The sequence below is a fragment of the Hippocampus bargibanti genome, linkage group LG10 (genome assembly GCF_051943395.1).
Source record: "Hippocampus bargibanti isolate YZ-2025 linkage group LG10, ASM5194339v1, whole genome shotgun sequence".
Taxonomy (NCBI): Eukaryota; Metazoa; Chordata; class Actinopteri; order Syngnathiformes; family Syngnathidae; genus Hippocampus; species Hippocampus bargibanti.
The window spans coordinates 19958130-19973501 of record NC_142743.1 but is presented as its reverse complement, the minus strand read 5'-3'; the positions used below and the strand labels follow the sequence as shown (position 1 = coordinate 19973501).

Below are 15372 nucleotides of genomic sequence, written 5' to 3'. Positions count from 1 at the left end.
GGACGCTATTCATTTCTTGGTCGTCATTTGCTTATCCTTAATGTCTTTTATCTCTGTTAATGTCATTGAAATGATCTTAAATGCCACAGTAGGATGTGTTACCTGTTCAGATCACCGAATGATACAAATCTGACATTACGTGGCAATGTTTGTGATGAGATTACAAATCCTGCACTTTACCACTGCTAATCAAACTCATTTGCACTTGTTAATCTCCAGTGGTCTTTGTAAAACAACACCTCTTTTCCAATCATCGTGTTAAACTGCAATTTTAGTGACAAGGCTTAAAAATCAAGCACATCCAATAAATATATATGTTTTTAATTTCTTGATTATACACTGCATATTTAGGGTTTCCAGTAACAGTTGGCACAATGGCTTCAACTCATCGACGGCCAAACTAACAGTGACCGATACAAGACAAGTGTGAACAGTTTATATTCCTGGCGACACAGCACAACAAATCATACATCAGGAAGCAAATCATAAAAATGAATATTCAAACTAGCCAATATACAGCATCCAAATTGAACATACCAGCGCAGCAAGAAATAAATAAAAATGCCATTTAAAATAAATAACCCATTGTTATGAGATTAATTTTGTCTCGGAATATAACAAGATAGCAATACAGTTGCAACAATTTAAAACAAATGACTTCTCAATTTGCTAACACCGCCATGTTTCCCTCTGTAACTTAAAATCATGCTTGTGTTATGTGAATTTCCTGTTTTATGTAAAAATAATACAGTAACAGTAAATTCAGCAAGTATCAGAAGCAAAACATTTGGAGAAACGGCACAATAAAATTGAATTACACATAAATGACAAAGAATAATCATGTTGGGTTATATTTTAATGACATATTTGGAGGGGGGGGGCAACGTTCTATAAATAAATAAAATAGTTACAATAGGATGTTAATGAACAGGAGCATTTGTATTTTTGGACAAGTCAATGAAAATGTTGCATTACTATACGTCAGTGTTTGAAATGACATCTGCCCGGAGGCCCGGGGCGTACAACTTTTACGTCGGGCGTACAACTTTCAAAACGTCTCGCCCCGGGTGGCCGACAAAAGAAAAAAACAAACCAATTATTTTCAAATCAAACGTTTGTTTTAGTCAATAAAGCAAAAGCTACAAGCAAATTGCTACAAGCAAACCGCTACTAGGCCATGTGGACTCCTCTTTCTAAGCGGCTTTCAAAACGTTCAAGTACACTTTTCAGTCACGGTATAGTCCGAAGCACAAAACAGGCTACTGATTGGCTGCCGTGCCGAGTGTGCAAATTGCCATACGTACGCAAACATTGCATTGTGCACCATGACGACAAATGACAACTGGAGCAAAATCTTCAGCAAGGGATAGTTACTGTAAATTAAGCAAGGGAGCATTTGTGGTAGGTACTTCCTTAATTTAAAAAATCCTTTATACTTCACAACAATGTTTTTTTTTTTTTTTTTTTTTTTTTTTTTTTTGCGATTACTCGTCTTATTGTGTTTGACGTGAAAAATGGGGCAGGCAGCTTTTCAGAGTTGTCTGCCCGGGTGTCCGCTAACTTTTTGTCATGAGTTTCAGACACTCTATACGTATCTTTCATGAAAAAAAATATACATTTTTGAATGTTGGAAACGAACCCTCGGTGCCTGCACCACCGCCGGACCAATGCATCATTTCTCAAAAGCGGCAGGCAGTTAAGCCACGCACAGTATAGCCACGTACACAATACTATGATGACTCCAAAATTGAATACAAATTATTGGTCGTCTATGAGTGGTTGCTAAATGACACAATATCAAAAGACCTTGCACTGGTTTATGCTCAACATGCGTCGTCTGGCCTGCTTCCTATTGTGGCTCACGGCGGTGCGCACAACGCACTCAAAAACATTTTTAACCCCTCGTCTGGTCATGGACGAACACTCCAAGTAGCCTTTGGCATGTACGTTCTGAGCCACGCGTCTCCCCTCTGCCGCAGAGATGCAGCCTCCCCTATGCGCACTCGACTCCCGCAGGTCCGTATGGGTGCCCACCACCAGCACTGGCACCGTGGGCAAATTCTCCCGAACTTCTGCCATCCACTTACTCTGTACATTAGCCAGAGAGTTGCGATTGGCCACAGAGTAGCACAGGAGCACCACGTCAGCCTTCTGGTAGGATCGGGGTCGGATCTGCCTGAGGTTGTCCTGGCCCGACGTGTCCCACAGGCCCAGCGTGATCAAAACCCCATCCATGTAGACCTCCGCCCCGGTGTTGTCGAACACTGTGGGCCTGTAGGTGTCAGGAAAGGTTCCTGAAGTGAAGCTGACTAGGAGGGCCGTCTTTCCCACTGCACAGTCGCCAACCAAGACACACTTGACAGACATTTCTACGACTGGTCCTGATCATCTGAACAGTTCATTTCACTTCTGGGGAAGCACGACAGCCTCAGGTTGGTTAAAGGCACTAGAAACTGTTCTTTGTAAGTCCATATAGTTGCATCATTTTAAAATGTAACGCACGGTTGCTAAGTGTCCTCTAACAGGCTTTCTCCGTGTCCCTTTTGTCTTGTAAACTACTTTATTCGGTTGTGCCTGTGGAATGTAAACAGATGAAGACGGCCAGATGACAGGTGTTCTGTGGACGACAGGGAAAAAAACGAAATGACCAATAGGCTAATGTAGCTCAACGTCAACGGTAACACATTTTGATCTTTGCCCGTCCGCCCGTGTCACAAACAGATTGCCATCATGAGTACTTTACCCAAGTATATTAGAATACCGTATACAGGAAAATACAATAAAGTAATGATCCAAAAGTAAAGTTTTTCATGTTCTATATATTACTTTTCTACTAACTTTGTGACTTCTTTATTTCCTGTATATGATACCTGTCCGTGATCAGCGCTTTGTTGCAGATTCAGCTGTTGTTAAAGCGCTATATAAATCAGAATGTATTGTATTGTAAAATGCAGGGACGACTTCTCTCCGGGATTTGTTTTTCCCTCACCTACAGTAGATCGAAAGGTGAGGCTTGACCAATACATAGGCCATACTATGCTAAAATAAATTGAAATATACTTTAGATTATACAGGACAATAGTATTCATATTATTGATGGGGTTATATTCCACCTCACTTTATTTAGCCTGGTATTGTGCCATTCGGCTGTAAGGTGAGGATTGTCACGATGCACTTTTATCATTTTAAGATGAAATCGCCTTGGTTGTGAACTATAGTGTGTCATAAATTCCTCTTTCTCTCACTATATCAAGATTAATGATTTATTTTTTCTGTTTATTTTTAATGGCATTAAGCTTTCAGAGCTCACAATGCCGGAGATAACATGAATACTGTACATATAAGAAGAAACTACAGTAAAGTCTCGTTATATCGATATCGGATATATCGATAGTCCCGGTTATATCGATACTATTTCTATGCACGCACGGAGAAAATTACATGCAAACAGGGTCGGATATATCGATAGTCCCGGTTATATCGATATTTTTTCGTACTCCCTTGAATATCGATATAACGAGACTTTACTGTAATTTGAGCCAGTCCAAACTTTCCATTGTATTTGTGCCGTGTGTCACAAGAGTGTAGAAAACCAACTAGCTTCAGTTTCGTGATTTACGCATCACATTTCACATTACTCAAGAAAATCCAAATAAATACATACCATTGTTCAGTCTTTTTTAATGTGTTGCCATTTTGAGCCGGATATCTCTCATGAACACCTCAAAAAGTTTGACGTTTCTCACACCCATTTATTTATGTACTTCCGAGCTCTCAAACCAGGAACAAATAAGAGCGCGCTGAAAACGTGTAAACATATATAGGTGCTGTACATAGTTCTTATCAGGAAAAGAGAAAACATGCTGAAAAAAAAGACGGCAAGAACTGACAAGTGCAGCACATCCGCTTGTCGGTGAGAGGGTCACACGTCCCTCCCACTCAGCTGCAGCATTTTACAATGCGCTTATATTTTGGCAATTTACGGACAACAGTTTGTGTCAAATTTCAGTGGGAATGCAACTACAAACTGCTGCTTACTTTTTCCAAATTTGCAGTCAGTTAAGAGTCATTTGCTGGCTTCCTTGTTCTTGTTGAATCTGTTCATGAGGATTAATAAAGATGTGGAACAGTCTTGACCATGACCCATCAGACATAATATATCAATTTCTGCATGATACATCTGTTCCATATTGTCCTGGTATTTACTTGGCATGCCATCAGACCAAATCTTGCTGTACTGCATCTGATCAGCAGAGGCTACTGTTGTTCCTGCACAGACTTTGTGTTTTTGCCAATAACATGAAGTGAAACTGTAAAACTAAAAATTGTTAAAACATTTTATTATGTGATACAACCATCCAATTTCAACAATTAATATACTATTGATATGGAAAAATATAACAATTCTTTTGAACAATTTTTTACAATAAATTGGAGAATGAATGTTATTTTTCAAGTATTGGTATTTTTCTACTTTAATGACAAAATCATAAAAATACATACAACCCTGAATGGTTAGCTTTAACTTGACTTCTATCTTAAAAGACATGGAGAAAACTGTAAAAGTGGCACACTATAAATTTTTTTTTTTTTTTTTTGCAATATACACTCTCGGTTTGCAGATGTATAGAAATCATTGCTTCAGTGAGTGAAGAACAAATACTTATTTAAATCTACAATACCATCCTTTTGAAATACATATTTTTGGGGCTGTATTAAGTCAGGAGAACGTGAGTCACAGGGAGAAGGAGGTAGAGTGACCATACAGATCTATATGAACATAGTGTTGTTCCTGAAGAGGCTTTCGCTTGCATGCCGTCCTCCTGTTTGTATTTTACTTCAAAGAGACCACCACGAGACCCAGCTTTGGTTCTGTGAATCTGCGGCACAGGGAGTATGAGGAAAGAAACGAGAATATGAGAAAAGCGTGCACTGTGTGTGCATCTGTGTACGTGTGCGTACCTGTAATGTGTGTTGTTGAGGTAGTTTATCACGGCAGGGCGAATGCGAGCCACGCCCCCCTGGCTGTGGTTACCTCTTCCTGTGATGACAGAAAGCTGCGGTCCACACAGACCTTGTTCACAGTCTGCACCCAAGCAGTGAAAAGAATACATTGGAAAAGAAGCAACAAGCACAATTACACAGATAATGTAACGATTCTTTCCTTCAACCTATTCCCTTATTTCAAACTATGCTATTTGTCTATTCGACGATATGTTCTGACTCGAGTCTGTATACCTGCTGTTTTGTCATGTAGGATGCGGCGCAGGTGTTCCAAGGCCTCGTCCACGTGCAACCCATGGAGGTCCAAGATGTTTTTTGGTAGAAGGGAGGAGTTGACTCTCTCAAAGATCCGAATGGCTGCACGGTGGTTGGCCTCACGCATCCGCTGCGTGTGTAAGTGTCCCTATTGGAAACGGTGATCCAAATGACAGATCTCAGAGCAACATGTACTGTATTTTCTACATTCATTTTCAACTTGCAATTTGGGACGGGGTTTTAACCCAGCTTCTGAATTTAGGAAACACAGTTGTGTAGAGAACGTTGCCAAACTCTCTTGCTCTTGTCACTCTAAAATTACTCTGCCATTCCCTGTCCGACTGGATGTGTAAGGACGTTATCAAAATTGCATATTTCGGGCTTTGCTAAATCATCCACTTTGTGCACCGCCAGCCCGCATCAGCTCCGTGCAGTGTGAAAAGACCTTCAGCATGGTGAGTACACCTTTGGGACATCATATTCTTATGTTTCTGTGCTAATGCGGTGCAAATTTGTAACCTCATAATATTGTACTGTTTGTCAGTACCATCCTTAAGAGATGAACACTGTAATTATTGAACAAGTCCACACGGCAAGTATTATTCATTATTTATTATACCCATACGTCCGAAGAACAGACAGTGTAATGATGATTACCTGCTGTGCATAAAATGAAGCCACCCCTTTGTGTCCTTGCTGGTAAGCCACAGCAGCTTTGGAAAAACTCTCAAGCTGCCGACTTCTTTGCAGACTGGCTTCTGCCCTAAAATCCTGGTACTCAGGGTCTTCGATGTCCTGATACGTCTGGGAGTCAATTGCGCCAGAATCTGGAAGTTTCTGACGCAAAAAAAAAGGAGAAATTAGGAGTGTCACAAAAAAAATGTAAGTACAGAGAAAATATGTTTTTACAACACCTGACTGGTAATATAAAAATTATGTAACGGACAAAGCAGGCGCTTTTGAAACTCAGTCGAATGTGGTAAACGCAACTCCTGGTTTAAAATTTGTGGCAACAATTTGGCAATTATTCTGTTCCAGCATGAGGATGTTCATGTTTACATTAGATAGGTTGGGTCTACAAATTATTTCAGGAGTAACCACAACAGCGAAAGTAACCTCCAAACTCTACATTATTTTGGAGTAAATAACAACAGTTCCCTGCAGACCCGCTCCAACATCTATTAGTAAGACTCCCATTCTATAATATGTATATATGGCAACCAGGTGACCCAAAACTTTTGTTCATATGGATGATCTCTGGCTGGATTTGTCAACAATGGCTACCTTTTCTCTCTCTTTGCTGGGAGTTCTCTGATGGTCTGACAGAGGCAATTCTGGAGCAACGACGGTCTTGACGGGGCCCTGGTCTAGTAAAGAGTTCAGAAAGAGCTCCGTCTGGCTGAGGCAGTAGCTGTCAATAAAGATGTAAACTCATCCGTCATTTGGAAGAACGTCATTGGTGGTTTGACATTACATTCATCAAATTATTGTTAACGCCAAAGAAAATGATCCCTGATCCTTACTTATGATCCCTGAAAATATCGTGGAGAAAATGTCGGTCAATGGAGGGGAAACGGGAGTAGAGCTGATCCTCTTTTAGCATGGAGGCCCCATCACGCTTGCTTACGTCTGCTTGATTTTGTCTTGACTGAAATTAATGGCGTAAGAAGGATGTCATAGAAGGGAGCTAAATTAGATGTGTGAAATTTGACAGTGGATACCTTCTTCATGTTCTCCTGCATGGCCAGCTCCTCTTTTATAATGTCCCGTAGAGAGACACGTGGCTGGGACATATTCCAGTGGTCCATCACTATCCTCCCTCCATCTTTGCCACTTTGAAAATGGGATGTTGGTTTGCCCATCTGAGTTTCATTCCATGGAACAGGACCTAATGAAGTGTTGGATAAGCAAAAAATGTTATCAGTTAAAATACAATGTATGTTAAATATTGCTTTGATAATGATTATTTTAAAGCAGGTATAACTTCTGTCGCATTAAAGTAAATACAGCGATTCTTTAGTTGTTTTCTATTATCTACGAAGGCACCGCTTGGATTTCAAGTCAATAAATAGGGACCCTTCACTGTATATTGTTGCTTATTTGCATGTTATAATGAGCGTTGGTTTATTTGACAAGTGTATTGCTAATTTGAAATCAACCATGCGAGATACAGTATTCTCTTATGGTGGAAAAGTAAACAATTTTGCTCAATGTTGTTTGTTGTAGGACCGGTCTACTCACTTTATGTATGCTTGGTTCATTGAAGACTTTAAATTGCCTCTCTTATTATAACTTGAATTGCGTGCCGTGTTCTGGGCCAGATCACCTTTGAAAAGGAGATCTTGTACTAAGTGGATTGTAATTTCTAGTTGAATATGGTTTTAGTTGCTTGACTGAGGTGGTCCATTATAGATTTGAGAATGTGGCCTGGACATATTTTGCATTATGAAATCACACTGAGGTGAGTTGTGTACCATGGAATGTGTTTTTTGGTTTTCTCCTGTATCAACTATGTTGAGCGACTGATGGGAAGACCTGTTGATTTTGTCCATTGGTGTGTTTTAACTTACCATCCAGAAGCAATTGGCTGGAAAGAGTTGTTTGTCTCTGCCGTTCCTATGAAACAACAGGTTTAACTTGGAAAGATCCGTTCAGATTAAGACAAAATAGAAGATTGATTTCCTAGTTGGACAGCTACCGCTGTTTATTTGTGAAGGTTTTGCTATTCACCTGGATAGTTTCTTTCCACTTTTGGTGGAGAAGTTTAGCCAAGTTCATATCCATTTGCAGGGCATAGTCTTCAGAAGAGCATGTACCTAAACATTGTGGTCAGATGCATATCATAAATCGGTGTGAATTTTGAAGTCACTGATTCGAATAAAATTTGTAACTTGCATTCTTACCTGGCTCGACTCCCACGGGTCCAAACAGTTCAATTAATTGCAATGCCAGCTCAGTGGGCAGTTTAAGCTCCACAGTGTCAATGTTCAGGACTTTGCAACCTTTATTTTCAATGGATCTCTTTTTGTCCTTCTTCTGTCTTTCATCTCTTTCCAAATAATCCAGTTCATTTTGCAGAAGCCGGTGGGCCTCTTCCAGACTGGCAATCTCATCTGGAGTTGGAAAACTTAACTCCTCGATTAATGCTTCGTGTTCAATGACATCCCGTGCTTCCAAAGTAGGCAGGTTTGAAGTAGTAGTTAATGTATGTGAATGCGTATCCAGCAAATTTTTGGTTTGGGCTGGAGAGGCTATGCCAACAAATTCTGATGAGTTAGTATCAGAGGCCACCCTGATTTCGCTAACGACCTCATGCGCCGAATGTTGAACCACATCGGCACCAGCGGGTGACCCTGCATAAGGAATTGGATCCCCCAACTTGGTCTCCAATGATTTTCCTAATAGAGTTGTGCTCTGTTCAGCTTTAACAGTATCCTCCTCCTGCATCTCATCTAAAACCTCCTCATCTCTGAAGAGCAGTTCTCCAGAATCTAGTAAGAGATTGGTTGTCCATTCCAAGTCTTGGTGGCATTTGTCATACAAGTCTTCCAATGTATCGAAACTAACCATCTTAAAATGACGACTGAGGATGGTCAGGCTCTCAACACGGCTATGAACTGCCACAAATTCTTTGTCCTCCACCTGTGTGCTTTTCTCATGCACCGTGCGGTACGGTATTGTATTTTGAGTAGATGGGTGAACTGCAATAGCAGCAGACACTGCAGAGGCAACCTCTGGCACAAATCGTGAGGAGGTGCCACATAGGATTGTAATGTCACTGCAGTAGTTGCTGGGAGCGACAACAGAATCTGTTTTGTCATCTTGACGATTAAGACGCCAAAGAAGGGAAAAGTCCTGAGGTTCAGTTTGGGTGGAGTGATCTCTATCCGTAGAGAGAAGCGAGTGAGTTTGCACTACGTCATCTTCGTTGAGCTTGGTGCATAAGTCTAGTTTAGGACTGAGACTGGTCTCACAGTCAGGATGTGTAGTGATAGCACTCTGACCAAGGTCAACCATTTGTGATGTGGTATTGGGACATTCAAGTGTATTGGGAGAAGGAGCTAGACAGTTTTGAGTGAAGGTGAGGGCAAGCTTACACTGCTTCCCTGATCTGCGACTCTGACGCTGCTTTGGCTCTTGAGTGCATTCACAGAGAACACAACTCTCTGGTTCCAAAGAGTCAGTTGCATCACGAGACAGTCTGCTTTTAGGCTTCACTGTCACATCGTTGTCTGTCATCTGCTCTTTGCCATTTTTTGTGTCTGCCGTGATACTACCGACATCCACAAACTCTCGATCAAACTCATGCTCTGTGCCACAGCTTTCTTTTGGCCCTATGGATTCAGAAGCGGCAACAGCCGACCAGATATCTGCAGCAGCGTAAGATTGTGTTTCACAACCAATGTCTAAAACTGTGGTTGTACTCGTTTCAATTTCACTTTTTAAAATGTCACCACCCTTATAAGATTCTGCAGCTCTCCAGTCTAAGATACAGTCAGGTAAGTCAATTTTGCCACTCTTCTCCGTGTTCATATTCTGTCCCTCCTCTTCAGTCTCAGACCTACAGCTAAGAGATTCTTCAAGATTGTCATCTCTCTCCAAATCGTTGCCTAGGCAAACAGGAAGAGGTGATGAACAAGAAGAACCAGACTGACAAGTAACTACACCAGTCTGAATGAGATCAAGAAGTTTCTGGAACTCAGTCACATTAGTACCAGACAGGACATTGCCTTTGTCATTGCTGCCTTCTTCAGACACCCCTCTGTCTTCACGGCTTTGAATTCTCCTTGCTTGTCGCTGATCAAGGGGCCCTTCAGTTGGCCAATCACCTACAAAATTCAGCATTTTGGACATTTCTCCTACTACCCTACTTCCCGCTGATGCTTCTTTATTCATCTGCTCTTTTTCCATTGGCAAGTCATCTGACTGGTCAATATCTTTCAGTCGATCTGTGTATTCAAACTTCCTAGTTGGTCTTTCTCTTGGCACCCTTTGTTTGATAGAGTCAGAGAAGGCCACCAGGAGTTCGTTACTATGTTGGTCTTCATTCATTACCGACTGAACAATACAATCAGGTATCCCATGTTCTCCATTGGGTTGATTTAGGGAATCCAAAATCTGAGAATCCAAATCTCTCAAATCTAAGTTAACATCCTTGTCTGAATGTTCTGACGCTCTTCCAGATGGCTGAAAATCAAGTGAATCTGTTGATTTGTGGTCATCACCCAACTCGTGAACCTCACTGGGATGATCAATAGATGACACATCAGGAAGAGAGGAAAAGAGTTGAAACTGGGAGTTCTTATGCCGTCTCAGTCCAGGTTCACTGACAATATCTGGACATTTTGCTTCAGAGGTCACATACCTGATTGACAGAAGAAAGTCAGACATGAACGTGTCAATGAAAGACAAACTGAAAAAAAAACACCACTGCTCACCTTCAGAAAAACCTAGCCTGTGACATAAGTGTCCTTGAGAGTTTTGAAAGGTGCTTATTGTGAGGGAATTTATATTGCCATAACACTTATGAATTAGATGTATTATTATTATTATTATTATGAACTAAAGCAACACCGAGACTTGTGCCGAGTCAAAAGTCATTGAATAAAAATATGTCTTAAGAAAAGTTTGAAAAATTGAGTGCAGTTGCAGACGTGCAATGAACACATCAAGCAAGTCAAATAGATTAGATTAAATGACCCTTTATTTGTCTCATGGTGGAGACATTTATAGTTCACAGCAGCAAAAACGTAATATGTTACATTCTGCAGAAAATACTGATCCTGTATTTTGTGATTCATGCTTACTGTATGTTCTCCAAGTGAAGGCGGTGTTTTGACTCAGGTAATTGGGCACCCATGATGGACTTCACTGTTACAAAGCGCTCGTAGCAATTCAGCATGCGCCGAATCGTTTCCACAGACACACCGTGTTTGCTGCGTCTGCGGGTTAAAAAACAAAAAAACTATATATGGGACTTTTGTCTTGACGAGTGATATTGAAATGTTACATTATTCTAATCCCTCGATGTTCCTCACCTTTCCAGCTCTCTGGGCTTGTTTTTCCACCAAGTGTCCGGCTCACGAAACAGCACTTTGTAATTGTGTTTCAATGCCTAACAAGTAGAAATAATTTTTCAGAAGCATCATAAAAAGTAACATTGCTGAAACCAAGAAGTGGGCATTGTACTGAAGGCATTGAAATCTGGTGACTGACTGACCTGGGCTACATAGGGCTTCATTTCCCAGCCTTGCATGTTTGTATTGTCAATGATGATAGGGTTAGCGCCTCTCTCAAAAGCTTCCTTGGCTATTAGGTGAAGGTGAGACGACAGATAAAGTATCTGAAGCATCTGTTCTTTCAGTGGTCAAAATACAGTTATGTTGCTTCTTGTTTAATTTTAACTCCCTAATGTACAGCTGTGTTTACCTTGCTTGTGGTTCCACTCATGAGCTTCCCCCAGAGTAACGGGATCAAAGTGATAGTGTCCTTGAACAGTGAAGTAGTCGTCGGTGCTTAGTGCAACTCCACCTGGATTATGTTCTACAAGAGCTCTGCAGAGATGAATTAAGAATTTGTATGGACAACCGCATATCAGCATGATCTAAAATCTAATTTATCAGGCCACCAACACCATCTACCAGTCTCAGAGACTATCCAGTAGTATGGAGTGTTTTCGTACAATCTTCTTTCGACGTGTTCCCATTTTAAACACAAATAAGGAACTTCAAAGTGAACCTTTTCATAACTACATTGCATCCCATTTTTTTGTGATCTCAGCTAGATCAGATTTTAATAAAGTTTTTGTCTGTATCAGGATGTAAGAACTGGCATTTTTTGTAAAGGCTAAACAATATAGTCATGTGAGTATTGTTACGTCGAGGAGTTGTTCCATTTGTGATAAAAATTGTTTAGTTATAAAACAGCCAAAAATCATGTTTTTCGTTCGCTATTTGATGGTGTTTGGCATTGATATCATTAGGCAAAAGGGTTTCATTGAATACATGTCGACAGTTTTTTTTAGTAAACTTCAACTGGAAGTTCCAATCAACAGTTTGAAGTAATTTTTTTAGAATCCTTCACTGTCTGACAAACTGCTGCAAGAAAAAAAAAGAAATCTGACGAACAGTCAATTAAATTTAGCAGTCTGTTTTGAGAGCTTCTTCACTGTTGTGCTAAATATAAAAGCAATTTAAAAACTTGAATTTTGTTAACTGCCACGACTGTAACTTTAGGACAGTGTTGGTATGTTGTTCATGTCTTACCGAGCCAGAGTAGATTTTCCAGATCCTGGTGGTCCACGTAGCAAAACTAGCACCCTCCCTTCCAAATGAAGCCTGCTTGACCGAGCAGGTGCACTCCCACCTGGATTATGAGCAGCTGCTGCCATAGCCCAGGATTTGGGAATCATAGCAGAATGTCTAAGAGGTGCTTGAGTGAATTGGCCTGTCCAGGGTGAGGGATATCCAAAAGGAGGGTTTGATGGTGCAATAGGAGTGATAAAATGTGGCCCTTTGTTTCCATGTAAACTTTGAGGGAAAACAGGTGTGCTCACCTGAGAACCGCTTCCTTCATGTGTATTTTCAGAGGGAACAGGGCCAGTCTGTTGTAAAAACGTTTCAGATGAGTTATTCTTTTGATACAAATGAAAGGCAGAGGGACGCCCTGAAGCAACAAGATCCAACTGAGGATTTTGCCTATCTGCAGACTCTTCCACCACTAAATGTGTGAAATCCCCAACCGATTTCAGAACATCACCGCTTCCATGCTCCCGCGTGTTGATCCCATCAAATGGAGAGGGAGCTCCAGAATGCACCAAGCCCCCTTCAAGACATGGCTGCCGATCAGAGCCCCGCCCACACTGAGCATTCTGTTTGAACTGAAGCAGCTCAGGGAAGACCTGTTCTGGGAACTGCGGTGCAGGTAATGAAGAAAGTGTCATGTCGGCAGATGAACATTGGCGATTAATCTGAACTTCCTGTTGCGCAGTCAGGTTTTGTAGTTCCTGATCAACTTGAAGGTCCAACTCCTCCTTCAGCAGACAGTTAGATGATGACAATGTGTCTTGCTCTGATGATTCCAAAGATACAAGGTCTTGTACAAGTTGAGAAACATGACCAGGACTAAGCAGGGCTGCAGCAGTGCTCTTAAAGCCAGACACTGGTGATCCAACATGAGCTGCGGGTTCAGCAGCAATTGACAGTTCCAACAGAGCATCCATGGCATTTTCGACTGCAACAAGACAATTTATTTGAATGTGATTATTACAATGGTATCACATAAATTACCATTAAACGTTTAATATAGAGAATGGCATGAAAACATTGAACAATAAAGGAGATTGTGTAAAAATATTTGCTTATCACTTGCAAGTGATATAAAATGGGGAGCACAAGCAGAGGCATTACTGGTTTGGACTAAAACATAATCGAGACCAATAATAAATCTCCAATCAAATTGATAATGTCATAATAAATTAGCTAAATAATCAATCAATGTTCATTTATTTCCTTATAACCCCAATTGATATACGTTCATGATTGATTCACATTCATGTTGATGAGCTAACAGTGGAAATCATGTGGAACACATTTTTTGTTTAGGGTTCAAACGAATAATACACCTTAAAGTAGAAAACAAAAAAGTTGCATAAAGCAAATAATTTGGAAGTTTGAGTGTTCTGTAATGATGACTCTCTCTTAGTCATGACAACATTTGTAACTAATTTTAAACAAATTATTTTCTTACAGACAGTGTATTGTAGGTGTTTCAAATACCTGACATGTTTCGGCGTACACTTCCGCCCTTCGTCAGAATGTCACTCTGACAAAGGCGGAAGGAAACGCCGAAACATGTCAGGTATTTGAAACACCTACAATACACAGTAAGAAAATAATCTGTTTAAAATTAGATATCAGGTAGACAGGATGAACTTAATACAAACATTTGTAACTACCTAAAGTGCAGAAAACAGGGAAACCCTTCTATCAAAAACACATTTCACGTTTGGCCAAATGGTCGATTTAATGTCTGAATTTTATAACCGAAATAAATAAATACCAGGAGTAAAATAGATTATTGCTCTTGATCGCTTTTTGTTTTGATTTGGATTTCAGGATTTACAGTGCATTGCTGCTCACTGTACTATTTAAATATACGGTAGTTCCATATATTTTTATGAACTCTCAGCAATTACGCGTTTTACCTTTAAAGTCAACCTCGGACAGCACGATTTGTATAACTTCAGAGTCCAAGCGGGGGAACATATCTCGCATGTTTTGGGTAATTTCCTGCTTGTCGGAGCTTCCTTTACTGGGTGAAAAGTTGGACGCCGTCACGTTGTAACCATGAAGTGGTCCGACACCTAAGTTTCCCCCGGTAAGCGCCTGGCCGGGAACTCTGGTCGGGCTCCGTTCGTTTTTCTTTCTCCGAGGCATAATAATACGGTACCAAGTTTGGTGTAAAGCCTTTACTTGGTCACGTTAGCAAAGCTACGCGAAGCTAACTGCGACGAACACCGATTTTGAACAAACATTCGTTGCAGCAAAAACGCGGCTCCGAAAGAGACATCATTGTTATTCCGTTTCATAATGTTTAACTCGTCAGTGTATAATGTTTACACAAAACTCGACCAAAAAGTGATAACTACAAAAGCAGTAAACAATGAGGTCGTTATGGCCGGTCGCGGAAGTCCTTGTGATTGGTACGAAATAAAACCACGGGGCAAATTTCAAAATAAAAGATTATCCCGGTCGTGCAAAAACACGAATATTGTACGATCACCCTGAAGGAAAAATGACAACACTTAATAATATAGCTCGAGAGGCAGCTAGTTAAGCACTCACTCGACTGTAAATTGGTATTGTCAACGTCGTGAAATAAAATGACAATCGCCGACAAGTCTGCGATTGTTGGCGACCAGTCCAGGGTGTCCAACAGCTCTCATAATTGCAATTTGCACTGTACATACCCACCGATGCTCATCACTACTAAATTCCAAACGGTCGAATTTGTACAAGTGTGAAAAATGATCATATTTTTCGACAAATTGTTATTTTTCCATCGATCTATGCCAATGTGTCATGGCGGGCAGAAAATGGAAAATCTCTTTGA

General features: G+C 40.6%; 3 protein-coding genes across 7 annotated transcripts in view; 1 reads left to right on the top strand and 2 right to left on the bottom strand.

The window, feature by feature from the left end:
• Positions 1 to 1459: 1459 nt before the first annotated feature.
• On the bottom strand, positions 1460 to 4188 carry rhoh (ras homolog family member H). 3 transcript variants are annotated; one of them, XM_089005611.1, is made up of 3 exons: positions 3665 to 4188; positions 2503 to 2617; positions 1460 to 2409 (listed from the first exon to the last, which is right to left on the bottom strand). In XM_089005611.1, the coding sequence occupies exon 3, from the start codon at positions 2365 to 2367 to the stop codon at positions 1798 to 1800; it is 570 nt and encodes a 189-aa protein (XP_088861737.1). In that variant the 5' UTR covers positions 2368 to 2409; positions 2503 to 2617; positions 3665 to 4188; the 3' UTR covers positions 1460 to 1797. The 3 variants fall into 3 exon arrangements, with proteins under 3 accessions (XP_088861737.1, XP_088861736.1, XP_088861738.1); XM_089005610.1 differs by having other exon boundaries at positions 1460 to 2617; XM_089005612.1 differs by lacking the exon at positions 2503 to 2617.
• Positions 4189 to 4323: 135 nt separating this feature from the next.
• n4bp2 (NEDD4 binding protein 2) lies at positions 4324 to 14941 on the bottom strand. The gene is made up of 16 exons (XM_089005603.1): positions 14465 to 14941; positions 12525 to 13491; positions 11689 to 11813; positions 11480 to 11568; positions 11298 to 11374; positions 11067 to 11201; positions 8163 to 10624; positions 7990 to 8075; positions 7830 to 7875; positions 6981 to 7147; positions 6783 to 6907; positions 6544 to 6670; positions 5917 to 6096; positions 5239 to 5407; positions 4963 to 5086; positions 4324 to 4880 (listed from the first exon to the last, which is right to left on the bottom strand). Exons 1-16 carry the CDS (start codon positions 14694 to 14696, stop codon positions 4835 to 4837), a joined length of 5157 nt encoding a protein of 1718 aa, XP_088861729.1. The 5' UTR covers positions 14697 to 14941; the 3' UTR covers positions 4324 to 4834.
• Positions 14104 to 15372, top strand: part of pds5a (PDS5 cohesin associated factor A) — a 19850-nt gene continuing 18581 nt past the window's right edge. For 2 of the 3 annotated variants that reach the window (XM_089005607.1, XM_089005609.1), the window contains exon 1: positions 14104 to 14118. The gene's annotated coding sequence lies outside the window, so the exon portion shown is untranslated. Of the gene's footprint in view, positions 14119 to 14516; positions 14638 to 15372 lie in introns of those variants that run through there. The other variant, XM_089005606.1, reaches the window with a different exon arrangement.